Below are 26779 nucleotides of genomic sequence, written 5' to 3'. Positions count from 1 at the left end.
GGTCCTCTAGGATTTTCTGCCCAGTTTTGTGAAGATAAAAACTTCCAGGAGACCCTGTGAAGCAGGGACGTCCCGGGCTTCTTATTTTTCTGCCAGTGTTAGGTGTTCTGCTTTGGCTTCATATTGGCATAATTTAAATGCTGTCAGAGTCAACAGGTTTCTGCCACATTCTAAGATTTTAGTATTTGGAAGGCAGAGGAGAGGACCGGGCTTTTGACTTGGTTCACTGGTCCCATGTCAGACCTATAGCCTGTCTCATATGTGAACCTCTGCAGTTTTGTGTTCCAGCACCACATGATTCTTTTACAGAAATTTCCTGTCAGTGGAGAAGGAGCCAGTGAGGCTGTCATGGTAGGGGTTATTGTCTAGAGAAATAAAACTCCCCTTTTCTCCACTCTGACACCTTTTCCCCTCTCAGCCTCATTTTTGTTTTTAGTTCATGGGTTTTTCCACTGCTCCTCATGATAAGTGTTACTGCCAAGAGATGATAAATAAAATAAATAATAAAAAGGGATTGATGTAGGCAACTTTTTATTGTCTGTCACCTTCTTGTGAGGTTGTAATGGACGGCAGAGCATTGGTGGGCAGGTCATGCACAACCCTCCGGTTTTGTTTCACAGTGAAGGTAGAATCAGTTCAAATGTCCTTTTCTTTTGTGGCCCAAATCTCCTATATGTAACTGCCCTTTTTGTGTCTCACTGTTCAGTAACTCTTACTGCTTTTTCAAGAATATGTTGGTAAATCTGGCAGTGTTTATATTTTATGTGGTTGGGTTTTTTGGTTTTTATTGCTGAGTTTTGCCTTACAAAAGTGCCTAGGAACATAATTGCAAGTCCATCCCTAGACACTGTACAACAGTTCAGAGGTGTGTGGAACAGTCCCTACCTCAAGTAGAGGATGCCATCTTTAAAAGAGAAAAGTTAAATAACATACAATGGTAGAAAACTATCTCCCTTTTATTCCTCCTGCACTTGACTTTCTTCCTGCTAAATGTGGCAATACTGTCAAAACTTCTCATTCTTTTGGCTTCTCCCTGTCAGTGTAACTGTTCCAGAACTTTTAGTAGCCAAGAACTCCATTCTGTTTGTGAGTTCCAAACTTTTACTCATCCTTGCATCTGGTTTTGTTGCCTTAAACCCCAGGTACTTTCAGATTGACACAGTATTGATCACAGTTGCATTTGGTTAAATTTGAGGTTAGTTTACATGAGTCAGTGATGAAATTGCATGTGATGCTTTTTTGGACATTGGGAATTCATTATCTTTAACATTATTTTTTGAGAAATTTTATTCAGCCACTAAATATACTTTCATTAAAACAGGCCCTTAGTATGCATAATTGAGATTTGGAATCATGGTGTTTGTTTTTTCACATTTCTTGGAGTGTGCTTCAGTTTAGCTAAACTAAACACCATTCTATTTAGGGCATAATTTTAAGAATATTTTTTGTAATTCTGGCAGCAAATGCTGTGAGATTATAATTATGCCATAAGCATTCAATGTTTATCCATCATAAACTGGCTGTAATCCCAGTTCTGGAATACAGCTTTCTTGTTGCTCTGGATTCTTCAAGTGAAGGGGTGATTTTGTCTGCAGAAATGATTTCTTAAGAAAATCCACCATTTGGGTTAGTTACATACTAAAGCAGCTCAGAAAGAGAAGTCTGTCTCTCCCTCTGAAGTCATAAATGATTTTCGAAGTTTTATTGAAGGAAGTTCACTTTTAAGGACAAGTTGAACCAGCAGATACTATTCAGAAACAGACTAAATTTTTTCATATATTTAAATATTGCACTCATTTAACCATCTAAATTTAAAAATGGCAACTGGTTAAACCAATGCAATCCAGTGTTGTTAACATACCTGTTAATTTGTGGATTTCAAAGCAAAGCAGGATGCTGTGGTACACCCCAGGGGTCAATAGAGGGACCAGCACTGCCTACCCTCTTCTTCCCTGCCTGGCTGTGGAAGGAGTGCTCCCTGAGCGGGTTTGCAGGTGATGCAAAGTCCAGAGGAGCAACTCATGCACCAGATGGTTGTGCTGCCCTTCAGAGGGACCTTGGCAGGCTGGAGAAATGGTGTCACAGCAATCTTGTGCGCTCAGCAAAGAGAAATGCAGGGTGCTGCACCTGGGCTGGGATAACTCCATGTGCCAGCACGGGCTGGGAGCTGACCTGCTGGGAAAGCAGCTCCCTGCAGAAGGGCCTGGAGCACCCCACAGCAGCCTGTCTTTGTGGGGAAGAAAAGCCACCAACTTCCTGGGCTCTGCCAGGCAGTGTCACCAGGAGGTCGAGGGAGGTGATGATGCTTCCCCTCTGCTCAGCACTGGTGAGGGACACCTCCTCTCCTGGCATCCCTGGTGCCAGAGACATGGACATGCTGGAGTGAGTAGGGATTGGGGTATCTGTCGTGTGAGGTCAAACTGAGGGAACTTTTCCATCTGTTTGGGGAGGCTTGGAAGGATTTTGTCAATGTGTGTAAATACCTGATGGAGGGCAGGGAGAGAAGGGGACAGAGCCAGACTCTCCTCAGTGATTCCCAGTGAGAGGATAAGATGTCATGGACACAAATGGAAATCCATGGCATTCTATTAGAATGCATTTACTGCAAGGGAGGTCAAACACTGGGACAGGTTGTCCAGGTAGTTTGTGGAGTGCTTCTCCTTGGAGCTACTAAAACATGACTGGATACAGCCCTGAGCTGACCCTGCTGAGCAGGGAGGCTGGACCAAGTGGTCTCCCTATGTGCCTTCCAGCCTCAGCCTTCTCAGTGCCACTGTCCTGCTCTGATTGCACAGATGAGAAAACTTCATCAAATAATCTCAGCAATAAGATATGTAAAACTGTATTTTAAAATAAAGAGATTATTTCTTTCGAATTGAAGACTTCTAGACCAGAATCCACTAGGAAGTGTCTTTTTTGTCTGCAGGCTGCCTTTGTCATCTTAGTTCCTTTTGTAGAGGTCTCAGAGGTTGCTGCCCCAGTTTCTAAAGTGGTGTGTTGGGTGCTGAGGTTGGAGTTGCCATCGGATGTGGGCTTGGTAGCATGAAATCAGTGGAGCTGCACTGTGTGAGAGCAATGAGTGATACAGCTGTGCTGCCGTGAGATTTCAGAGGTGATTGAGTGCTAAACTGCCTTTCTGTTCATGTCTCCCCCTGTCAATTATGTACTTTCACCACTGAGTTTAAACTTTCCAGGAAGAAACAAATACTGAAGTAAAAAGGTACATCTGCTTATAAAAGAGGAACAAATTGTCAGTGTCCTGCTGGTCCCACTGGAATGATCAGACTCCTGTGCACTCCCTTTTCTGCTCCTGGAGAGGGATGGCTGGGGTGGAGGGAGCATGAGTCTGACCCAGTCCAGCTTTCCTTAGCTGTACTGTTAAACACCTTTCTCTAGCTCTTACTCAGGGTATGATACTGAGCTTGGATAATGCCAGCCAGATAAAAATCCAATTGTCTGTAGCAAACATAGCAAATGGCATCACTTTGTTGTAGCAAAGAGCAAAGTGTTTGTTGTGCCTTTGATCTCTAAAGTGCTCTGATGTGGTGAGGTCATCTTGAGGAAGCACTAACAGGCCTTTCCTTGAATTTTGTATATAACTTGATGTAAAAGGAAGGAGGAGAAATGGAATTGAATGTGTGCTTATTGTGATAATTAATTTCAGTCAACATTTAGCTTGCTTTTCAAAGTTCCTGCACAGGACTTGGTATTGGAATGGGACATTGGCAAATGACTTTATTAGTTTTCACTGAAAATTAATATGTCTGTCAGCTGTTCACTGTGGGGCTCATTTTGCTGTCTAGATCAGTAAGACTGCCGGCTTCCCTTTCAAAACTAATTTTCTTTATTGGTATATTTGCTTATGTGTCTTTAATCCTTCCAGTTACTGCTTTAGAAGATGTGGGAAGGGGAAGAATATGTGGTCCCTGAAGGTTGCTGTGAGCCAGTCACTGCTCGTATGAATGAAATATTTTCATACACCATAAAACTTTATCTCAAAGAAAGTCTTGAGAAGTTAAAATAATGGTAAATATTCTCTAGACTCACTCTTGCACGGGCTAAATAGCCTGGCCTTGGTCCAGGAAGGCACTTAACAATGTGCTTAACTTTAAGCGCATTGAATATTCTTCCTGGCATGAGTGAAAAATCAATGAGGCTGCTCACATGCTTAAAATAAGACATGTGCTTAAGTGTCTTTCTGGACCTCAGCCAGAGCATTGAGCCTGTGAGATGGGCTGAATTCTAACTGTGGGCAAAAGCCAGTAGTGTTTCATTTTGCTTGTCTTGTGCCTTTCTGAAGAATTCATTGATATTGTCTGTGTTTATTTTAATTGGCCTCCATTTCCCATCTAAACCCTACCAACTCCAAAGCTCTGGGAGTAAAATAGATGTGCAACTTCGGGCTGTCAAACAGCTTGTCAGGGGTAGTACTTAGACTGTATATATTGCTCTAGAGCAGGAACTGAACTTCAGAAAAGCTGGGAAAAGATGAGGTGAAACATGATTGTTTTCTTTGGTAGCCAAGGTTTTAATATAGAGAGAAAATGAAGAGGAGAGAAGAGAAGGGCTGGTGACACGTCACACCTTTTCAGTTAACATAGCTGCTTCTTAGGAAACATTTAAGAATGCAGACAGATGCATTAATAATCTGCTGGCAGTGGCTGTAGCCTTGGCAAGTCAGCTTTCCTACCTACTATTGATTTTTCTGACTCTCAGGCAGCAATTTGCAATGGGTGGCATGATCCCCTACCCTCGAAATGGGCAGTGAGAGGACTTGTCACGGCCAAAATAATTTTTATTTTCTAACCAACCCCTCCTGTTTCTTCAACAGCATCTTTTCCTGCTTAGATGACAATTTCCACTGCTGACAATGGTGAATGATAAAACATACTATATTTAAACACAGCCTCTATGGCTAGAGGTGCAAAATAACCCTCCACGATGCACTGAGCTCTGTGCTGGCACCAGCTACACTTGGGGAAGCACCCCTCAAGTGCTGTAAGTCTGGGGTGTCACTGCTTAGCAAGTGCAAAGGCAGTGCAGCCATGGGCATCTCAGAGAAATCTTTGCTGTCAACTCAAACCTACATGTCTGTGGAAATAGAGTGTCATTGTCCCCCTGCTGCCTTTTGTTTTTTGGCATCTAGGCAGTGCTTGGCTTTCACTTTCCCCTCTCCGTGATTACAGCTTCCTCCTAACATCACCAGGGCAGGGGCACCTCTTTGTTTCCTTATGTATTTGATTTATACAGGATGAGAGAGAAACTTAGAGGAGTTGAAAATAGAGTGACCAGAGTAAAGGAAAATGGAGCATAGATGTTTTTTTAAAGGGTTAAGTATGTAGAACTAGAAACAGCCAGTTGAATTTTATATGTAATTACAAAAGTATTCCTGAAAATGCATCTCCACGAGGGAGCAGCTGCCATTTTAGCAGATCTTTTCCACATTGACTCTTGAGCAGTTTTGAATGAGTTTGTTTGTAGGTTGTTGATTTTCTTTCCGCTGCAGAAGTAGCAAAGAGCATTCCAGGCTGGGTTTCAAATTTGCTTCAAGGTAACTCACAGTGTATGTTTTTATTGTGTACTTGTCCTAGTGGCCATTTATTTCTTTAAACAGTGAATTTATCTTTTAATTGAGTAAAAGCTTAATAGAATCACCTGTCACATAGAGAATTGAATCTGAATTGAATAAGATGTGATTGAAGGTTCAGGTTTAGAAGGTATATTCACATTCTGGGGTAGCTTAAATGGTGAAACAATGTGCACTAGGGATATCAGAGCCAGAATTAGAACTGGAAGAGTGGGTGGAAAATGGGATCTTAGAACTGTTTTGCTTTCAACTGTTTTCCCCTTAGCTTTTCTAAAATCAAGCTCAAGTAGTTCTGTGAATATATCTGTCTGCAGGTGTCTTCAATGTGACAGAGCCTTCTGCCACCTAGTGTTGCTGGGAGCTCTCCTCAGGAGGAAAATTTATTAAATGTCATTTTTATTAGCAGTCCCTACTAATTTCTGGGCACTCTCTGTGAATATTTAAAAAGGCACTTTCTGCACCAGTTTCAGAATCAGTTCAGTCAGTAGGCACAACTTCTTTGGAGACAGATTTTGGGGATGCAGTTTGCAAGTTGAATCGAGTTGTTAACAATCCATCGAGAATTTCAGCAGTTGTGGATGTCACTGCTCTGTAACAACTCTGCTGGTATTTTCTCTCCCTGGTGGAACTAAGGGATTCTGCCTAACTCAACACACTCCTGTTTGATATCTGTGCTTCTGCTGTTTCAGGATATTGGATTAGATTGAAAGCAGCAGAAAATTAAAATTAATTCAACAGAAATCATATAAAGAATGATTCAATTTAGACACTTAACTCATTGTCTTTTTAGAAGAGTAAAATGAAGATCTCCTATCATCACTGCATTTTCCCCTCTAGAAATTCTACCAGGGCGCAATAGAGAAGGACAATAAAATCCAGAGCATTTCACCCAGATTTCACAATAGAATTGTCAAGCTGTTAAAACAGAAAAATAGTCTTAATGATGCCTTATATTTAAGCCAAATAAAAATAGCTCCTACCGTATGCTGACAGATAGGAGGAAATTGCCTAGGATTGAAGGACTGGGTTTTTTCCTTCATTCCCCTGTAAAAAATATTTTCAGGAGAACAGGGCAACTGTTTTCCCTCCTCTCCCACCTGTGGGAGCTGTGACTGCCCTGTGCCAGAGCGGGGCTATGCAGTGCCTTTGCAGCCAGGGTTTGAGAGCTCAGCCCAAAGGCTGCACCTGACTGGGGCAGAGGCTTCTCATCCCTCACCCATCCATGCTTTTGAGGAGAAGCCTCACTCCGAGCTCCTGCCCTCTTTGTTCCCTCCCACCTCTCCCAGGCCTTCCTGAGGAGCAAATGCCAGCATGGCTGAGAGCTGTAAACCTGATCCTCAGCATCAGCCTGAAATGCTGACCTGACCAGCAGCAACCAGAACCTGAGGCGGCCAGGGGCTCAAGCATTAGAGCACGAGTCAGCTGCAAGAGAAGGTGACCTGGTTTTCACCTTTTTTTGACCTGAACAATCTCATCTTCCTTAAATACTGTCATTCAAACTGCAATATTTGCTTTCAACAATTACACTTTTCGTATTCTGCCTAAAGAAAATAACTTTGGGTTCTTATTATCTGAAATGAATAACTAAGAGTTCGTAATTATTCATTTGAGATAATTACTAGGTTTGGCAACTTACTTACCTGATCAGTATCAGCAGCTAAAGACCCTCTAGAAATTCTTGTGGCGTTTTGAGTCACATTAAACTGGAATTGCCATATGATGTGAATTTGTTGCTATTCAGAACAGAGGATGCTGTGTCACAGTGAAAACAACTGACTTTCTGACTGAGGAAACTGTATTTCAAAGCTGGGGTTATAACCAGCTTTTTCTCTGTTCAGGTGGTTTTTTTCCATCAGCAGTGATTTGGGGACAAAGCCTGTGTCCATGCCTAATACATGAGTCACCCAGGGGCTCTTTCCTTCCCTGCTGGGACTAAAGCAAGTCCTTCAATGCTAGAAAACCTTTAGAAGCATTCTGGTCGCTTCATTTTCCAGCCTTGGGCCCAAAATCAAGGTCTTTACCAGAGCTCCTGGGGCTAAAATACCTCCTGTCTGCTTGGAGCCATCCTGGCCTCTGCAGTTGTGTCCTGAGCTGGTGGGTGGCATCCCTGTCCATGGCAAGGGGGTTGGAACTGGATGATCTTTAATATCCCTTCCATCCCAGATCATTCTATGATTCTGTGATACAATCACAACTGTCCTCGTGTTCTGTTGCCTCAGAACTGTGCATCAAGCAAAATGTGCTAAAAAGGAGGGAAAAAAATGTCTGTGCATCTCCATCCTCCTTCTGTAGGTGTTCCTGAGTGCTCGGTTCAGAAAGGGCTCCCTTTGCCTCATAGATGCATAATTTACATCGATGCGGGTGCTGGAGGAATCTCTTTCATGTAGCTCTCCCAAAGCCCCAGTTCATCAATATGGATCTCTGGCTGTGCGCTGGGGGGATTCATGGTGCTCAGCGGGGTGTGCGGAACACGGAGAAAAAGGAAGAGTGGGAAGAACAGGAAGGAACTTTTATCCTAAAAGAAGAGTTTGTGTGTCCAAAAGAACTGTCTTTCAGAATAAAAGTTCAGTTCTCCCTTCTTGACTGCAGAAGGGATGCTGATTCCCAGAGTCTAGCCCAGGGGAAGTGTTCCCCCAGCTCTGGGCAAAGACGCAGTGGTGTCTTTAAAACTGAGCTTGCGCTATCCTTACATAAAAAAGATAAGCCTATGAAAATAGTCTTAGGTAGAAAGTTACAAAACAGTAGTTAACTTCCTCAGTTATAATAATTACTTATACACATCCATGTTCTTCTGGTGCCCTTTGTCCTAAACACGGTGTGTGGGAGGAAGAGTGGAGTTGGGGGACAGAGGGAAAGATGAAGAATTTGGAGATCAGTCTATGCCAAAACATTTCCACAACATGCTAAAAAGAGAGCTGCTTTGCAATTACAGAAATGGTGGCTTAATGGTTGTTTTAGCTGTTGAAAAGGAAAAAAAAATCCAATATCACAGCTGAGAAAAAGCCCTTGTGTTCAATGACATTCTTCCTGGGGTCAAGTATGAGCGGAGCCTGATTTAGTCACAGACTAAATGTAGCTGCAGTTCTGCAGTGCTCCCGAGCGTAATCCATAGCAGTCCTGCAGAGCAGCGCTGTGCCGGGCTCCAGCGGGCACTGCAGTGTCCTTGTGCGCAGCGGGGCCGCTCAGGGGTGTTAAAATGCTTCCCTTGCAGTTGTTTGAGCACTTTCTGTGGGGGCTGATTGATTTACTGTATCTGGAAGTCCAGACCTGGAAACCCGAGCGAGGGAGAATGCCTTGAGCACAGTGCTGAGGCCGGGTGTTGAGAGGACAGACAGCTGGCGGGTGACCTCAGGACGATGACAAATGGGGGACCAGGTGCCCCCGCTCATCCGAGAGCACTCCCAGCCCCTCTGGAGTTACGGAAGTCACTCGCGCTGAAGGAAGGCTTCCTGTGAGCAAGGCTTCTAGAAATAAACACTAACCTCTTGTTCCAGCTACGTGCATGGGGGTGAGGGATCCAAGCAGCTCTTTGGGAAAAAGTTGAAGCAGAAATCCTTGTGGTGCAAAGGAAAAAAAAAAGTTCATCCAAACGGTAGTGCCTGTGCATATTTTGGAGCTGGCAGGAATGTGTGGTGTGGAGATGCACTGTGAGCAACAAGAAGCAAACTGTTCACACAGCACAGTCTGACATGTATGGAGCCATCCAAACAACTTAATATTTTACTGGGAGGAAAGTGAGATGTGAGGAAGCCCCCCAACAACTGAAGAAAGAGAAGTCAGCATAGAATTTGTATAAAATATCCTTTATAGAGTTGAAACACGTGACCAAAAAGAACTTGCATAGCCTTTAGTTTTCCTTTGCTTGCAAAGGATTTGTGTATTTGCAGGTTCTGCTTTCCGTTTCCTGTTTTTATTTTAAAACAGACAGTCATGTGCTGAAATGAGGAGAACTTTCAGATAATCATTGTCTTGGATCCGCTCTGCAATGGCACAGAAACCTATAACCCATGTTGCCTTAGACCAGCTGAGGATCTGCCTCCTTTCTCTATGTGTTCCTTAGTGGGGTTGTGATGTACTTTAGCAGCTTCAGGGCTGTTTGTTTTTCTTTTCAACTGAAAAAAACCCAACAACACAAGATGATCTCTGTCATCACTTTAACTTTCGAAGCTGTGTTCAAGATTTCCACATTAGCTCAGAATCACCAAGTGCTCCAAAGACAGCAGTGGCTGTTCTCTTGCACTGGTATTTACATTTTCTAAGATTGGAACTGTTACACCTTGTCTGAAGTGATGCTGCCTGATCAAATGCTAAGAGAAGCTAATTAAATGTAGTATTTTATTATAATCAAAAGGAATATGCAGATACCCACTATGAATTGTGGACTCGTGGGGGGGCAAAATGTATTTCTTAAACATGCACTGGATTTACACATGGGAATTCTTGTCGAATGTGAACCTCTAGCTTGGATAACTCCTCAGTGAAAAGAAGAGGTTCATTTAACTTGTTAACATTTGTAACATCTCCAGGTGTAATTGGATTTACAGTTCCCTTTGAAGATGGGAATAGGTCAGCTTGCACCATTTAAGGGGTTTATGTCCCATTTCAAAGTAGTTTTTATATCTACAGTCTGCAGGGCTTTAAATTGACAGTCTCAAAGTCTGCAGTCCATAGTACTTGGAGTTCACAGACTTCTCTACATGAAATAGTTGTATCAAGTTGGTGCCTTCTTGGGTAGGGCCCTGCAGTGGGACTGGAGTTGTCCAAACCTAATTTTTTTGGCAGTGCCTGCAGGTCCTGCCCCAGGGCTGCATCCAGCCTGCAGCAGAGGAAATGTGCAAAATGCATATCAGGGCAGAGAAGTACAAAGCTTCCTTTATTCTATAAAACCTTTTTCATCGTTAGTTTCCTGTCTTCACACTTTAAAACATCCACTTCTTTTAAAATTATATCAGTTTCTGGGGGGCAGAAGGCATTTCTCCTTTTCCTTTGATCTCAATTTCTCTTTCGCTTTTCATCTTACCTCAAGGCAACAGCACTGGCTTCTCAGTTACTCCAAAAGCAAATATTTATGTGTTAAATAGATGCAAGTACCTGAGTCTGGTCTCACATCTATTTAAAAACCAGGGCAGCAGTAGAATTGCAGTGCTGGAAAAATGCTGGAGAACTGGGTGCTCTCTAAAACTTCTCTTGCTTTAAAATTCTTTTTTTGCCAGTAGAAGAGTTGGGTTTTTTATGAGGAGTACTGAAGTGTATTTTGAGATAGCTGTCATTGGGAAATTTCCCCCCATTCCACTCCCCGGTATATTAGCTTTTCAGTGGAAGTGTTTGCTCTCTGGACTCTGGATTTCATCACAAAAAGAGGAAGCTTTCAGGGAAAGTAGTATGGGAAAATCTGATCCTGTTCTTTTCCCCACCCCGAGAGGGCTTCCGTGACTTTGTGTCTTTGCATTTAAAGGTTTTTCTACTCCAGGGTTCACAACTGCCCTCACCAGTTCACAGGTAATCTGTAATAAACTCACTGAGATGGGCCATTAGATATATCTTACAGGTCATGAATGTGTTTCACCATTAAAGAGGAAACAGTTTATGTGAAACATCAAATAAAAATACTTCCTTTTTTATGTTAAACCCTCAGAGATTCCTTTATTGGTCACTGCAGTAGCTGACTGGGAGGGAGCACTGAGCCCCAGGGTGCTGCTGGGTCGCTGTTGCAGCAGGTCACTGGTGGCTGTGGGCTTCCAGGATCCAAAATGTTTGCCCTTTATATAAAGGACATTTTAAGGGAGAAGAGGATGGAGGAAAAGAGGGGGGAATAACTCATCACTAATTTCTGCCTTTGGAGTCAGAGCTGGCTTTACCAGCGACAGCTGTTTCATAGCTAATACCACTTTTCAAGGCTTTTTTTTTGCCTCTTTCAGTGTCTGGTAGCAGAGCTCTGTGCTGTTCCATCCTAGCTGAGGTGTGCTGTGGCAGACCTGTTTTGTTTTAATTTTAAAGTACTTTGTTTCACCACACACAGTTGACACACTCCTGCCCTAAGACACTCTGACAGTGTTTGAAACAAATTGCTATTTAGAAAAAGCAGATGGAGGAGGTTAAAAAGAATCACTAGGAGTCCTATATTTCTTCTATTGATTTGCTGGGCTGGGGCGTTTCCTGTCTTTTCTACTGGGAAAGTTTATTTCTGGTAGAACAGAGTTTTTCACTTAGGAAACCTAATAGGAGCTGAGACTCTCAGTTATGATTTTTCTTAATCCTTAACTGTAACAAAAAGAGATCCATTAGAGTCAGAAGGCATCTGCTTTTGCAGAATTTATTGCAAGATGAAGGCAGTAACTTTTCCTTGCTGGAAATCAGAATTGCCATGAGTAAGCGATGGTTCTGCGGCAGGTTCCTGGGGCATGGCTGAGTGAAATGGGCTGAGCAGGTTTGTGGCATGGAAAAGGGTCTGGCATTCATCTGACACCTCAGTGAGGGATTTCTGCTCACTAAGCCCTCAGAAGGCAGCACAGCTAAACAGGGTTATTAATAATAACAAACCAGCCTGGTTAGCTAAGCTGAATGTGCACAGCACTTCTGTCTGCAGGTGGGATTGTTGGGGCTGCAGGGGTGATGTCTGTGCTGGATCACTTGTCTTTGGCAGGATTTTTTAGTAGCCAAGACTTCGTTGTGGTATTTAGAGTGACTTTTCCTTGTACCCCTGCACTGTGGGCTGTGTTCCATCCATAAGGTGCCATAATCTGGGTGAAAATGTATTCTTTTTCTCTCTGCCTTGGGATCTGTCATATTTGGACCTCGTCATGCTTAGCCCTGTTTTCACATCCATACTGATTGCTGCAACTGTGTACAGAGAAGCATTGAAAAAAATCCCAAACAAATAACAGAACTCCTTCAGTGATTGCATCTATTAAATGGATTTTCTCCCATTTTGTCTGTGTGGTCTGAAGGGTGTGGGAGAGGAGTGGCTGCTGGCAGGTGCCTGGCTGCCATCAGGGCTGGCAGTGTGACCTTGGGCAAGGAGGGATTGGGTTGGGCTCGTGAGGAGCCCTTGCTGAGCTCGTGGCTGTGTTAAACTTGAGTTCTGTGTTGGAACAGGCTGTGTTGGCTGGGGTTCAGCAGGAACTTCTGACACCAGTCATAGGTGGTGGGTCTGTTAACATCTGAACACAATCATAGTGCCCAAATAGTGTCTGCTAAAATGCTTAAAAGACTGGGGGGTTTCTTGTTGTTGTTTGTTTGTTTGTTTGTTTGTTTTAATTTGAGGATCAGGTTTCTAGCTACTCTGTGGAAGGATGAATTGCTGTTCTGGATTTCTTTGAGTACCAGCTTTGTGCCTTGTGTTTTTGCCCTGCCTTGGCCATATTAGACTCCGAGAGATGGAGAACCACAACATATCTGAATAACACCCAGTGAAGGCCTGTTCCCAAATGCCTTTCCTGGGGCTATTTAATGGAGAACAGCAATGAACTCGGCTCATTTTATAAACAGATTCTGTTTGGCTGCACAGACTGACTGTGGTAGAGCTGACTGGTTCAAAGGAAAACAGAGCTCAGCAGAGGAGCTCAGTTTGTACCTGCTCAGGGACTAGAGAGTAACCCAGGCCACACATTCCTCAGCAGAAGCCAGGCCAGACACAGTCCAGTTCCTTACGTGCCTCTCTCCTCTGACAAGACCCAGACTCTGCAAGCTCACTCTGGGTAATGCAGCAATAGCTCATCCTAGGGATTGGTAAATCTAATGAAAATGCTGTCTCCAGAAAGGCTCAGGAATGCAGCAGCCTATGCTACTGCCTTGCTAATGCTTCACACAGTTTTCCAGACTGGAGTATTTTGCTTGCTTTATGCAACCACTATTTATTATTTAAATGATGAATCTGGAAAATTTCCCAGATCTAATGTCTGCCCCATTACTTTCTGTCTTGGATATTGCAGATAATCAGATGAGTAGTAAATCATTCTGTGGAATAGAATTAAATGATTTCTTTTTTTTCCCTCGTCAAACAACTTGTGAATGATTTTTCTTTTCTTCACTCCCATAAAATACCTAATAGGTAAAAAAAATCTGTATGCCAAATACACAGTTATTCCATATGTATCTCTAAGTGGTGCATCTGCAGAAACACCCCTGGGAGGAGTGTATTTATCTTGGGTACCAGGGAAGATTGTGTGAAATAATCCCTAGCACTGGTACTTTCAGTTGGGTGGGTGAAGGGACATACTACGGGGTGGTTTGGGCTTGTTGGTTGGATGTTTGGTTCTTTTTGTTTGGGGGATTTTCAGTTTGCATTTTGGTTGGTGTTTGGTTTAGCCAGGTTTGATTGTGCCCTTTCTCCATCATCTTTGATTGTTTCTGAGATCTTTCCCGAACTTCTCTGAAGCAAGACCACCCTGCTGAGCAGTGAGGGGATGTTTGCCAGTGGCCCTGGGTGTTGCTGTTGGGTCCTCTGGCTCTCAGCAGCAGCAGCAGCAGTGCCAGGGGGCTGGGGCTCCTGGGCTGTGCTGGGAAGGCACAGGGGGTCACAGCCGCTGCCACGCTGAGCCCACGTTGCTCTCCACAGTCCTGGTGAAGGATTGTGTCACAGCCTTGGGAAAAGAGAAAGCATGAAGAAAACCCCCTCCCAGGAATGACCAGCTTGATTCTGAGCCTCCAAACCGAGTGTGAATTACACCTCTTTCCTTGAAAACAGGAGGCTTGGCCCCCCCCCCCCCCACCTTTCCCTCCCACCCCCTCCACGGTGATGAGAAACTGAAGGTCAGGAATGAGCCCCCCAAGGCTCATGAAGAACAAAATACGACGTGTTTTAACTGACGTGAAAGGTTAATGGGGAAGATCAACATCCAAAGGCTGCAGCCAAGGAAAGGGGGCTTGTTTGGGCAGAGCCTGAAGCAGAGCATAGGCATTGCTGGGAATGGGAGGTGTGAAATGGTGGGGCAGGGAACACACAGCCATTTAGCCCTGCTCAAAAATAATAGTGCAGGCTTTTTTTAACTTCAGAGTTTAGTCTGCCCTCAGTAAAAACAAGTTACATTAAAAAACCGTGCACCAGAAAAAGCAAACCTCTTTTTCCTGGTTTCTGCTTATAAGATTTACAGGTACTTAAAATAAACCTATGAAAAACAGACCCAGTGTGCTGGAATTTGCTAACTAGTGAGAGCAATTACCTCCAGGTCCCAAGACCTAACGGAGCTCGGCTTTTTGGAAATAAAACTTGGCAAGCGCTTCTTCCTGCTGCTGCTGTAAAGGTGTACATGAAAAGATGTGCTGACCTCTGCCAGAAACCCCAGGAATCCAGTTCAGAGAGATTCTCCTGTGGAGGGGATGGCTGGAATCAGGCAGCACAGATGGGGACTGGTGTGGAAAAGCCGGCAAAACATTCGCTTCTCATTGTGTGGCTTCAGCGTGGCAGATTCTTTGCAATTGCCTGGTGTACCACAGTAATTAAATGGGTCAAGAGCAGTAAGCTCAGATACTTAACAAGAAAATAAAGGCCTCACTTGACAGCCAGCAGCGGGCCGTGCTTGTTTCACAGGAGTAAGGAGAATTAGGGCAGGCTGTGCAGTAGAAGTCGATGGGAGCCTTTTTGGCAATGATTTTGTATTGCTTCAGAGATCATCTCCCAATTAACTACAAGTGCTGCAGTGACTGGAAGTCAGGTTGTCTTATGAAACTAGTGCTCCAATTTCAGATGTCCCAGGAAAAGGGAAACAATAGACTCTGTTTTTCTCCTTTCAGTGATATGTAAGTGAGAGAAGATAAGAAAAGTAATGAGAAAGACACAACCAACCTATGTTAATATTGAAATGTAAAATAATCCCGTTTTCACTGGACTGTTTCATGCATGAGGGGAAAATGAAGTTGTGCAATGAAATAAATATGATAGAAGTGAAATCCAAGATGGGAATTGATTTTTATAAGACTCTCTGGTTTGGAGGGTTGAGGTAGTTTCACACCAGCGTTTTGAAGGAAATTATTTGTTGTTGTCAGTGCCCATCGTTCCTAGCTGTGGAAAGGAGCTCCTGTTTCCCACAGCAGTTTTAAAAGTCCTTTGGGAAGGATGAGATCTTCCTCTTAAAATATTAAGGGACAAGTAGCAAGAATGTTAAAAAAAAAATTAAAACCCATAAAATGTGTTCTGCCACAAACCAGGAGCTCTCTGCAAACCACCTCCCCTTGCAAATTAAGAGATGGGACCAGCTTTCTTGCTGTGTTTGTAGATTCTTTTGGACTGAGCACTATTAAAAAGGTTTATTTTATTATTATTTTGTGCTCCCCTGCCTGTGTCTGTGCTGATGGGAACCAGTGTCTGGCAGTGAGGGCCAGACTCTCTCACAACTTGGTACAAAGCACCTCAACTCAGTCACAGGATCCAAATTCAGTCTCACCTTCAGCATCTCACCAAGAATGCCTCAGAGACATTGCTCATGTCTGTGCATTGTGGTTATTAGGTGCAAGAAATACAGTTTTTAAAACTGTAATTAATCATTTCTCAGTAATCTCTTTTTCTATGCTTTTACGGCATCAATGGGTATGACTGTTTATTATGTCTTACCTATAAAATCTGACCTGTTTTATATACTCTTTATGGAAACAGTGTACAGTCATAAATTAAAAGATGCAACTGTTTTGGATATTTTACTGGTGGTCCTGTATTTTCCTGCCAAAAGTGCAGCTGTTTTAGGTTTCTCGGGATAACATTATAAAAGGCTGTGTGCGTTTTGCAAGTTTATGCTTGGATTGCCAAGCCAGAGGTGGAATGACTCAACCTTCCCAGGAGCAACATGTACCAAGTGAGGAATCAAAACAGCGGCTGAAGCGTTGCTCCTTGTGGAAAGCGCTTCTTGTTTATGGGGTTGTGTCTGGTGGTCGGGATTGGAGAGGGTTGTGATGCTGGTCCTGCTGGGCTGTGGGTCCGTCTATTTGATGGGGTTTTGGTGCAAAACTAGTGGAGAATCTGTCTTGTACCTCTCTCGTGGGGTGCAAGAGCTGTAGGGTTACAGTGTGGAATGAAGCCATCCTTTAACAGGAGCTCTCAGCATGTGTGGCTGGGGTGGAGCCCTTGGAAGGAGCCACGGGGAGCCAAGAGTGGCAGTGCCAGCACAGGCAGCGGGGTTTGTGTTTCCACATCAACTCCTGCTTCCATGTCAGCTCTTGTTTCCATGTCAACTCAACGGTCTGGGAGGTTTGGGGTACTATTAGATGGCTCTGCAAATGGGTGATGATGCTTAATTAGTGGTGAAGTTTAGGGCCATTGTTAGCCAAAGTGATGGCAGCCTCCCACAGATCTAATTCCCAGGGTCAGTGGGCTCCAGGCACAGGTAAGCCAAGGGCAGGAAGCTCAGCCCTGTGGTCCTCAGACCAACTGGCACAGTCAACTTGGGGGAGTGTCTGGCGTTAAGTGGCAGAGCTGAAACCCTCCTGTTTCTGTGGGAGTGCCCGAAAGCTTCTGGTGGTGTCCTTTTCTTGGCAGGACCGATGGGAGTGGGGAAATGAGGCATCCCCCAGAGAGAGCACAGGGAACACAAACCCCTGGGTGCCCTTAACCCTGTGCCACCTCCCGCTGTCCCAGAGCGCTGGCTGGGGCAGCCTGGTTGAAGGTGCATCATTGCTTTAACTCACAGAAGTTTTATCCTGATGTGTTCAGCGGGCAGTGGGCAGCTCCGTCTCCTTGCTTTTTCCAAAAGCAGCCTCAACCTCGCTGTGCTGTGAACTACAGGGGTGTTTGGTGTGTTTGCTCTGCTCTGAAATAACGCCGCTCTTTGCTGCAGGTACCTCACCCACGTTCGAGCCGCCTCTCCACAGGACCTGGCCGGGGGCTACGCGTCCTCCCTGGCTTGTCACCGCGCCCTGCAGGACGCTTTCAGCGGGCTCTTCTGGCACCCCAGTTAGCCAGGGAGCGCCGGCCTGTGACCAAGGGACACCCAGCGGGGCGAGGAGCGACCCAAGCCAGCAAAGGTGGGGCAGGGTTGCTGCCATCTGCACCAGCCGGGCTGCGCTCACTGCTCTGTGCACTCCTCTGGTGCAAAACCAGCTGTGTTTAAGTGTTAAAGGGAAAAAACAAACCCTGTCTGAACGAGAGCTTTGTAAAATGGTAGATACATTCTTGTGGAGGGGGAAACTCGTTAGTCATGTGGCACTTTGCTGAGGGAGGCTGAAGAAATAAGCCACATCTAATGGAAGATGTGAATAACTCAGCTGTGTACGTTTGAGGCTTAAAGAAATACACTTGTAAACTTTTTTAAAATAAAGCCAGACTTTATTAAAGTTTGTGGTTTTACTCTTATTGCAGAGTTTTATTTGCACAAGCATTTAAATGCCATTTTGATTATAACATTTAGTGTCAATATTCAAGCCTACATTTTCTTCCCATAAAACTCGTTTCCCCAGTTTAGGCAAGTGGGTTTTTCCTCCTGCCAGCTGGATGAGATGAGAAACTCTGGAAATACGCTGACACAACTCTTGTGTGGGATCCTTCCTCTGTGTGTCACTTGGTTCTTACCTTTGCCTGGAAAACAAATCTTTAGCTCAAGCTCTTTTGGCTGAGGTGCTCTAGAAGCAATCTAAGAAGCCTCAATACAAGGTGAACTCACTGAAGCAGTCAGAATTGTGGGGTTCCCTTTTGGGGTTTGTTTGTTTTGCTTTTGTATGTTTGTTTTCTCCTGTTTATCTCCATTTGCAACTTTTCTGTCATCAACTCAGGAGCTTCTTTAGGTGGAAACTTCCCTTGGCTTTGGGGATGATCCCTGGCATGTGATCTGCTACTTTTTGTATTCCTTCCTTGCTCCTCGTAATGGAACGTTGACCAACTGCAGTAGAGATGGGCTTCCCATGGCAGGATGGACTTTGCCATGAGCTGTATAAACTTCAGGAGATGGGAAGCTGCTCAGGACAGTGACCTTGGACCACGTTTTATAGGCCACCTGCTCACAGCTGTTGAATCCTGCTCTGAGGAGCGCACTAGATGGATGTATTTTTTCTATGCTGTAATAAAGAGAAGAATGAGATCTACTCCAGACTTGGTGCTTTCTTATTAAAGAAAATGGGGGAACTTGGCAAAATTTCCATTGCCCTTTGAAATCCTGTTGGTTGTGCCCAGAACAGCTGCTGACAAGGAATGTTATGGAAGGCAGAGGTGAGGAAATGATCAGATCCTTCCCTTCCCTCCCTTCCTCTCCTTTCTCCCTTTTCTTCTCTCCCCTCTCCCAGGCTCACCCAGACTAGCAAAGATGCACCTCACCCATGATCTGTTTATATTCAGTTTGTAAAGCTCCAGGACATGCCCTAATGACCTAATGCATATTAACATGCAGATGCATATTAATATTTATAATTTCAATACACTTATGAACTTGTGTGTAGCTTGGCTATTATTTATTATTTCATTTCTTGTACACAGAATTGGCAACTGCACAGAAAGCTGGAAACCCCCTGGTTATGAGTGGAGTGACGTATCTGCTAAACTGGCATCTAAAGTTATGCTGCTGGAGTAACACTAGCATTCAGTCCTTAAGGGAACAAAACTTTTACCAGCTCAAATCCTTCCCTGCTCTGGGATGCTTTAGTGAAAATCAGTTATGTAGTTTATAGGCTTGACCAAAAAATGATGATCAAAGCTTGGTTTCTGTTGGTGCAGTGGTGCCAAGCCCTAAATCCAGGCTCTGAGGCAATGTGGAGTCACAGGGACTTGCAGTCTGTGTCAGGCAGAGATCCCAGGGTGGCTGCATCATTCCAGAGCGGTGGAGGGCCTTATTGCTCCAGCAGTGTTTGTGGAGAGCTCTGAAGAACAGGAGCCACTTTCAGATGTTTATGGAAAGCCAGAGGGCAGCAGCTGGGGAGCAGCAGTGCTGTCAGGAAACGTGAGAGGCAGCGGAGCAGCAGCGAGGCCGGGGCAGGATCCCAGCAGCAGCGCCCGGGAGCAGAGCACGCGCAGGTTGGAGCCGCGGGGACTCGGTGTTAAAGGCCCGTGCAGGAACGCTCGGGCTGCAGCGCGGGCCAGGGAGGAGTCAGCATACACGGGTGAGTCATGATGGCCTCCCTGGGGATGGATAAATGTGATCCTGCAGGAGCCAGGCTGCCAGGGCTTGCTCCAAACAGCAGCTGTGCAGCCAAGGGAAGGAAAGGCCATCACATGGAGCCACGAGCAAAACAAATCCGTGGCCCTTGGCGGTGTTTAGGTGAGAACCAAACATGCAGCGGGCTGCAGGCTCAGGGCTGGAGCCACAGCAGCAGGGCCAGGAGGGTGACAGACATCTGGTTGCTGGGCGTGAGCTTGGAGCTTGGGCTGAGGGAAAATATCTGAAACTCTGAGGGCGAGCTGAGTTCTCTGGCCAAATAAACTATTTGTGGTTGACATTGCCCAACAATAGTTTGGATGGGTAAGAAAAGGAAATCAAAGGCAGAGGCTTTTTAAATCCCTGCAGAATCCAAGCAGGCAGCCAGAAAGATCATCCAGGGACTGCAGCAGGGGAGCAGGCCGAGGTGGGGAGAGCCGGGGGAGGGCAGAGGCACAAAAGCCACAGGAGGACACGGTTTCAGGAGGACAGAACTGTTTTTCAGGTGCTGGTTTCAGCCTAGAACTGAAATGCAAGCATGAACTTCTTCTGTAAATGTGCAAAAGGCATTAAAGTCTTTCTGGCTCTAACCATGGACAAACACAAAGTTAGGAGTCAACTAATCCCTAACTAAATCTTGGTGTTAAAAAGCATTTTTTACTCAAAACCTCAGGATACGGGCTATTTGGCCCTTTTGGTATCTCAGGTTAAGCTTTTGAAAGGTTACCTTGCTTACACAAGAGCTGTTTGTGCATCTGCTAACCATAATCCAATATTCTGAACCCAAAACATCTGTCAGGGAGAATCCAGGGCAGGGGTTATATAAGTCACCTTTCTAGACCTGACAAGACATAAAAATCTGTTCTCCCCACAACTTGCACGTTATCAAAATGCCACAGCAGAAAACTACCCCAGGCCATGCCCCTGAATTAGCACAGGGCGTGGAACAATGGAGAGCAGGGAAGTACCAAAACACATTTATTATAAAAGAGCAGAGTTTTAATTTTTTGTAGTAACAACAATTTCAGTCGATCCCACAATGAGAAGAAAAGGAGACTGCAGGAAGCAAGGCTCCCAAAGGAAAGCTGCAACTCGACAGGAACACAGGTATGCTCCCAGTAACTCACGGGGTAAAACCTAAATATCCTTTACACAAACTCAGGTAGTCACCATAGCTCTGGTCTTCAACTCAGTAACTTCTCTTCAGAAGAATCTTGGCTGGTACACAGACGTTTCGAGGCTGGTTTTGCTGGAAAAGGTTAGAAAAAGTAAGTTATTTAATGTACAGTAAACAGACTGACTTAACCACAAGCTCTGGAACAGGGAGCTCTGTCAAGGGATTTAACAGGAAGAGATGAGAGTTAAAATAAGGATTAACAGTCACAAATGAAAATGTTACAGCAGTAATGGGGGGTCTTTATTGAATGCCAAAAAAGTCTTTCAAAAAACCTGTAGGGAGGTGTATTTTGACCTACATTTCAGTGCTACCCAACAACAGCATAAAAGTAAGTTTCATGGAATTAAAGCTTTATAAAAACCTCCTTTCCTCCAGTTCATGTAACTGCAGACTGAGAGCCTTCCTCTGCCCCCTTTGTCATGTAGTGCAAAGCCCAAGATCACTGAAACCAACCAGTTTCTACAAGTACTTCAAGAACAAATGAACAACTATAAACAAAAAAAACCCTCACAAAACAACCAAATTCAGCACTGAAGATCTCTAAGGGTATCTATGTCTCAATTATATTCACTCGGGTACAGAACCTGATTCTGCTGATGTAGTGACTCCAGACCTCACTGAGTCTGTGTCAGCATAAGGAGAAGGTCAGAGCTGGGACCAGTCCCTTGGAAGTGCACTGATCTGGGCAAAAATGCAGCTCCAGTTCTGAAGTACTGAGCTAACAGAGACAGGTACTTGGCATTAGATCACAGAGCCACTGAGTATCCTGCACTGGAGGGCCCACAGGGATCACTGAGTCCCCATCCTCCCCCAGTGCACAACCTGAGGCATAAAGATCTGGTTTATGGCCTGTGGGGTGATCCTGTCCAGTCCACCATTTTTCTGGGGAGGCTCATGCTGGGATCAGAGGATTAGGCTGCTGTTACCAAGAATGAGGAAGCCCTGCAGCTGCTGCACACGTGCAGGCGCTTGGTCCTGCCGGCCACCTCTGCGCTCAGCGCTACATCCACACCGCTGTCACACGCCTGGAGTGGCCCACGGGGTGACCAGGTGGGACCAGCCTGAGGCAGCACAAGGTGCAGCCTGAGATCCCACTTCCTCATGGGAGTCTTGTTCCTTACCTTCATCAGGGCAGGGCCTCTTGTAGAGCACATCTGCTGGGATCTGGAAACTGAGGCACAGCATCTCCTTGTTGGGCGCCACGTTCCTGACCAGGAACGTGGAACAGCGTCCAGCCAAGGAGGTTCCCAGTGAAGCTTCCGCTCGCTCCTGAATGTCTCTGGTGGGGTTGCTGTGTTTGGAGAACCCGTAGCAGTGCACAGTGGGAAGGCCAGCAGGGCTGCAGGGCTCCCCGACCAAGAGATGCCTGAAAACATCCAGAAATTCCACAGCCAGAGCTGGCAAATTCATCACTATGTGGAAAGCGGTTTTCTGTTCTTCTTTCAGGAGCGGGAGCTCTTTGCTGAGCTCCTCCCTCACCGGCCCCCGCAGGAAGTCCCTGCCGTCCATGTTGAACGCTTTTACCTTGGTGTCCACTTTGTTGAGCTTGCAGTTGTGCAGGAGCCAGGTGTAGGACTCGGGGTTGAGGTCGTTGGCGAACACGCGGCACTTTCTCCTGGCTGCTGGGATGGCGAAAGGTCCGATCCCAGCGAAGACGTCGAAGAGGACATCGCCGGGCTTCAGCAGCTCCACTATGCGGCCGTGCTCCGTGGACAGGCGCGGGTTCCAGTAGACTTTGGAAAAGTCCAGTTCATAGGCAATGTTATTTTCTTTGACCTGAAAGTCCAAAACATTTGCTTAAGCCTCTGTGTTCAAATGCCAAGCAGATTTAAGCATTATCAGTAATTAAGACAACCGAAAACCAAGGTGCCTTATCTAAAGATAACATTTACATCAGCGTTGTCCCACTGGTAGCACTCATGGATCTTAAATAAACAGATCAACTAAGCAATCAAATAAACAGATCTTAAATCAACAGATCAACTCATCACAAACAGCATGTCCCCAGTGTCAATCCCAATGGCTAGCTTTATGCAGGTCTCAATCACCAGGTGGAAATAAAGCAGCAACTTAAAATGACCCTAAAAAAAACCTGAGGGTTTTCAAGAGCTTTGTGGATGGCTGACAACTCCTTTATTGAAAGCAGACCTTGGAAAGATGCCTCAAGCCCTCCTTTGCGGAGTGCACACAGTAAATAAGCGTCTGAGAATGATAGGCCCAAGAACAGGAACTGTCAGCCAAATTTAAAGCCACTGGGAACCAGTTCTGCAGCTTGAAAAATACTGTATTTCATCTCCCAAGGTGACAGAGTCTGGAAACTGATCCAAACCCAAGCTTTGGGATGACCACTATCTTAAGAACAGACCTGAAAAGGAACAGTATTTATTCAGATGAGAATGGGATGCAAGATAATACTCTCTTTGCACCAGCACATGGAACTGTCTGATTCCAAAGTACAGTAATGTGGGATCCACACCACCACAAGCAAGGAACACCCTGAGGTGTCTCTGCACTGCTGGGTGCAGCTCCATGGCGTGCAGGTGTGTGGTGACACCATCTGCATAATATTCAATTGTCACTGCTGCCTTGACAATCCAACTGCCTTCTCTCTGCAGGAACAGGATGTCCCATCAAGCTATTCAACCTTTTTATTTGGTAATCTCATGTTTTCTCTTTTGAAAGTATAAAGCTGCTAACAGATAAGAGAAAATATTTTTGTGGAAGCAGTGGCCAAGTTTCCAGCTACAGACAAGAAACCCTATGTGAAGAACACTTGGCAGTTCCACAGTGATTACACCTGATAAATGTCAGAGCAGAGGAGACATGAGGTTTGTCTTGCTGCTGACAGGAAAGGAAAAAGGCAAAGGCAAAATGTTGCCTAAGTTGCAAAGTTGGTGAGATTGAAAACCACATTCTTGCTTTCTGTACTAGCCACTGAACAAGGCTTGGCCAAATTAGGAAACTGCATTTTCTTACATGAAATCCACATCATTAAATCTAGGCTGTGAACTTGGAAGAATACATGTCTTCCTGATCCCTATGGCTAAGTTTGCCCTTGGCAGACCAGGATCTGCCAAGGAAAGGAATTCAGAAGTAACAGCCAACCATTAGGCTCAGACAGGTGTCAGGAAGGGCACTGTGCAAAGGAATGGTCTCAGCAGCATCCCTACATCACATCTCTCCAGAAGATGCCTTTGGGTTTTAGCACATTAAATTTAAAATACCAGGGGGGAAGCCCTGTACCTTGGTTACCAGGTTGTTCTCTCCAGCAAGCACTTCCATTTCAAAATTCCTGTATGTGCTGTCAATAATACTGGTTTTATTCACTACACAGGTGATTCCTGGATTCTTGTCCATTATAACCTGGCCTGAAAGAGAGTAAGAGGTAATTCTCATTAAGGGACCAGGACCTTTTAATGTTCTACAACAACAAACCTGCTGTTTACAGCTGAATTAATAAAAGTGAGTGTGTGCTGGAACACCCTCCCTCTAACGACCCAGGGCTGCAGCTGTGACCTTTCTAAGGCACACACTTCACCCTGGCCCAGGGCTCAGTCCGGTGAGAGCACCACACGGTGAGAGAACTGTGCCCCTCAGTACATATCTCATTAACAATACACAAATGACACAAACACCTGCCTGGGAGGAGCTGTTTCACCTACCAATCAAGTGTCTGTAGGGCAGCTGGTGATCCCTGAGATTCAAATGAGCAATGTGGCCAACACGGCTGAATCCAGAGGTGACATCTTGACCTTCAGGAAGGACAGCTCGCAGGATCTCCTCTGACTTGAAATTCTCATAAGTCAGCTCCAGGTGGTACTTGGACACCTCAGGATGGACACTGAGCTGTTTCAGGACCTGTTGCTCTGACTCTCCTAATGAGAATTCTGGTATTTTATGAGGATCCAGGATAACAAACCTACTGTCCTCATCCTCTGGATCCTCCACCACCCGCTTGAGGCTGGGACGCTGCAGTACTGATTGTTTTAGGGACTTCAGCACACTACTCACAATTTCTTTTTTGACTTTAAGAGCTGGAACAACCACTGTCCTTTTGAAAGCCTCTCTGTTGAGCACTATCATCCCACGCACTCCAGGATGTGGCAAATACAGTTCTGGATTAGTTTTATCCTCCATGGTTTCAGGCATTGTGAAGAAAGTATTTTTTTTAACTACTACAAAGAGCCCAGGAATTCTGCCAGAATGTTGTGCCAATAGCATCCAAACTGCTGGAAATGATGTATTTGATGCAGCTGTCCTAAAATGATTAGTTTTCAGTAGTCTGGCACAGTATCCCAATCTCCACAAAGTCCTAGAAAAGAAATTATTCATTTTATAGACATTATGTAATCATTCCATTTAAAAGGCTGCAAATCACATGGATTTGCTGTTCTCTTTAACCAGAATTTCCATCTGTACCAAACAATCCACAATAGTTTAGTAAAGCTCTTTATTATGAAATATATACTGCAAATTTCTGTTATTTTGCAAATGTACTTTTAGACTGAAATGTTAACTGACTTCAAGTGGCGAGATAATCCCCTCCTGCCAAAAAACAATGACCTCTCTTTGTTCTAATAAATGTGATATTAATCCCAGTAAGCCAAATGGAAAGATTTCTACTGTCTTGATCCTACCGTTGGATCCCTCCTGTGTCTGGTAAAATTTGTTACCAAGCAGTCGTTGCTAGAAAACAATTATTAGCAACAGTGGTCATGATCACTCTTTGGTGATTTCTGCCTGCCATGCCCCGGTGTAAGGGGTTACAAGCTCTGTAAGATCTTTGCACCATGAGATGCATGCCAGAAAGGTCATTCATTAAATGCAATGTTCCCCAGAGGACCATTAGTAATGTCTGTTCCTGCCACTGAGCCCCGGTTCATCCATGGGATGAGAACCTGAAAAGAGGCTTTACACTTCTCTAAATGGTTCCCTCCACTAGAGACAAACCAAAAGGGCCCAATTCTCTGCCTTGCCACTGGCTGCTCCAAGGCAGGAACCAATGATGTAGCTGATGCTGGAGGCTGGCATTTCTCCTGACTTTTTGGGAAGCTTGTTTTGAGAGAGAGGCTCTGAAAGGGAACTGGTTCTCTTGCCTGCCTCCCTCAGCCTTGCCCCTCTCCAGGCTAACAACAGGCTCTGTGTTCTCTCCTTCACAAACCTGCTGTGCCCAAACTCTGGCAAAGCTGCTCCTGCTCCCATCCCCTCTCCCCCCCAAATCCCAGCTCCTCGCTGAGATTCCCTACATCTCCCAGGCAGCCCACTTCCCTAAGCCAGCGTTTTGGCAGAGCACACCTCCTTCAGAAAGACACACTGCATTCCTCACGTCTGCTGCACAGGAGAAATCCCTCATCCAGAGGCCTGAGCATCCCCGTGCTCTTCCTGGAGCGTTTTCCTGGGGATGGAAACGGGTTGCGAGATTCTCAGAATCAGAGAATCGATTAGGTTGGAAAAGACCTCTGGGATGATCCAGTCGAACTGTGGCCGAATACCACCACGGCACCGGCTGCCTCGCCCAATCTTTCCTTAAACACCTCCAGGACAGTGACGTCACCACTTTCCTGGACAATGGTTCCAATGTCTGATCACGCTTTCTGTGCAGAAATTCTTCCTAATGTCCAACCTAAGCCTCCCCTGGCGTATCTTGAGGCCGTGTCCTCTCATCCTGTCGCTTCTCGGTACTGGATTAAGCCCGTAAGATAAAGCCGCCCGCAGCGCTGGGTTTGGCTGGAGACCACGGCAACCGCCTTCCAAGGCGCCTACGGAGAGACACCATCCTTTTCCTCAACCCCACGATCCCCATTTATCCCGCTCTCCCCTCAGGGAATTCGCTGCCCCCGCTCAGCGCCCCCCGCCCCCGCCCTCACCTCATGCCGGGCCCCGCGCGCAGCGCGCGCGCGTCATCGCCGCTGCGCCGGGGGGGGCGGGCCCGGGGCGGAGGGCCCGGGGCGGAGGCCACGCCCCCCC

General features: G+C 45.4%; 2 protein-coding genes across 6 annotated transcripts in view; one reads left to right on the top strand and one right to left on the bottom strand.

Moving 5' to 3' along the window:
• MNAT1 (MNAT1 component of CDK activating kinase) overlaps window positions 1-18592 on the top strand; it is a 119213-nt gene extending 100621 nt beyond the window's left edge. For 2 of the 3 annotated variants that reach the window (XM_042047666.1, XM_042047665.1), the window contains exon 8: window positions 17353-18592. In XM_042047666.1, the coding sequence (XP_041903600.1) occupies window positions 17353-17473 (121 nt within the window). In that variant the 3' untranslated portion in view covers window positions 17474-18592. The remainder of the gene's footprint in view (window positions 1-17352) is intronic. The other variant, XR_006019340.1, reaches the window with a different exon arrangement.
• A 2008-nt stretch (window positions 18593-20600) lies between these two features.
• TRMT5 (tRNA methyltransferase 5) lies at window positions 20601-26740 on the bottom strand. 3 transcript variants are annotated; one of them, XM_042047661.1, is made up of 6 exons: window positions 26680-26737; window positions 26108-26571; window positions 24475-25124; window positions 24056-24180; window positions 21934-22588; window positions 20601-20884 (listed from the first exon to the last, which is right to left on the bottom strand). In XM_042047661.1, exons 3-6 carry the CDS (start codon window positions 25031-25033, stop codon window positions 20820-20822), a joined length of 1404 nt encoding a protein of 467 aa, XP_041903595.1. In that variant the 5' UTR covers window positions 25034-25124; window positions 26108-26571; window positions 26680-26737; the 3' UTR covers window positions 20601-20819. The 3 variants fall into 3 exon arrangements, with proteins under 3 accessions (XP_041903595.1, XP_041903593.1, XP_041903594.1); XM_042047659.1 differs by lacking the exon at window positions 26108-26571 and having other exon boundaries at window positions 26680-26740; XM_042047660.1 differs by lacking the exon at window positions 26680-26737 and having other exon boundaries at window positions 26108-26639.
• Window positions 26741-26779: the final 39 nt, after the last annotated feature.

Source organism: Corvus kubaryi, unplaced genomic scaffold, assembly GCF_017639235.1.
Source record: "Corvus kubaryi isolate FWS band 111438036 unplaced genomic scaffold, C.kubaryi_AGA036_p1.0 66, whole genome shotgun sequence".
Taxonomy (NCBI): Eukaryota; Metazoa; Chordata; class Aves; order Passeriformes; family Corvidae; genus Corvus; species Corvus kubaryi.
Note: the sequence above shows the minus strand (reverse complement) of the source record. Positions and strands in the feature narration are given on the sequence as shown.

Excerpts from the sequence above, each read along its gene's own strand:
- TRMT5 (XM_042047659.1), bottom strand. Across the intron at positions 22,589-24,055 it reads AGAACAACCTGGTAACCAAG|GTCAAAGAAAATAACATTGC; the intron begins GTACAGGGCTTC and ends TTGGACTTTCAG. Across the intron at positions 20,885-21,933 it reads GAGGCCCTGCCCTGATGAAG|CAAAACCAGCCTCGAAACGT; the intron begins GTAAGGAACAAG and ends AACCTTTTCCAG.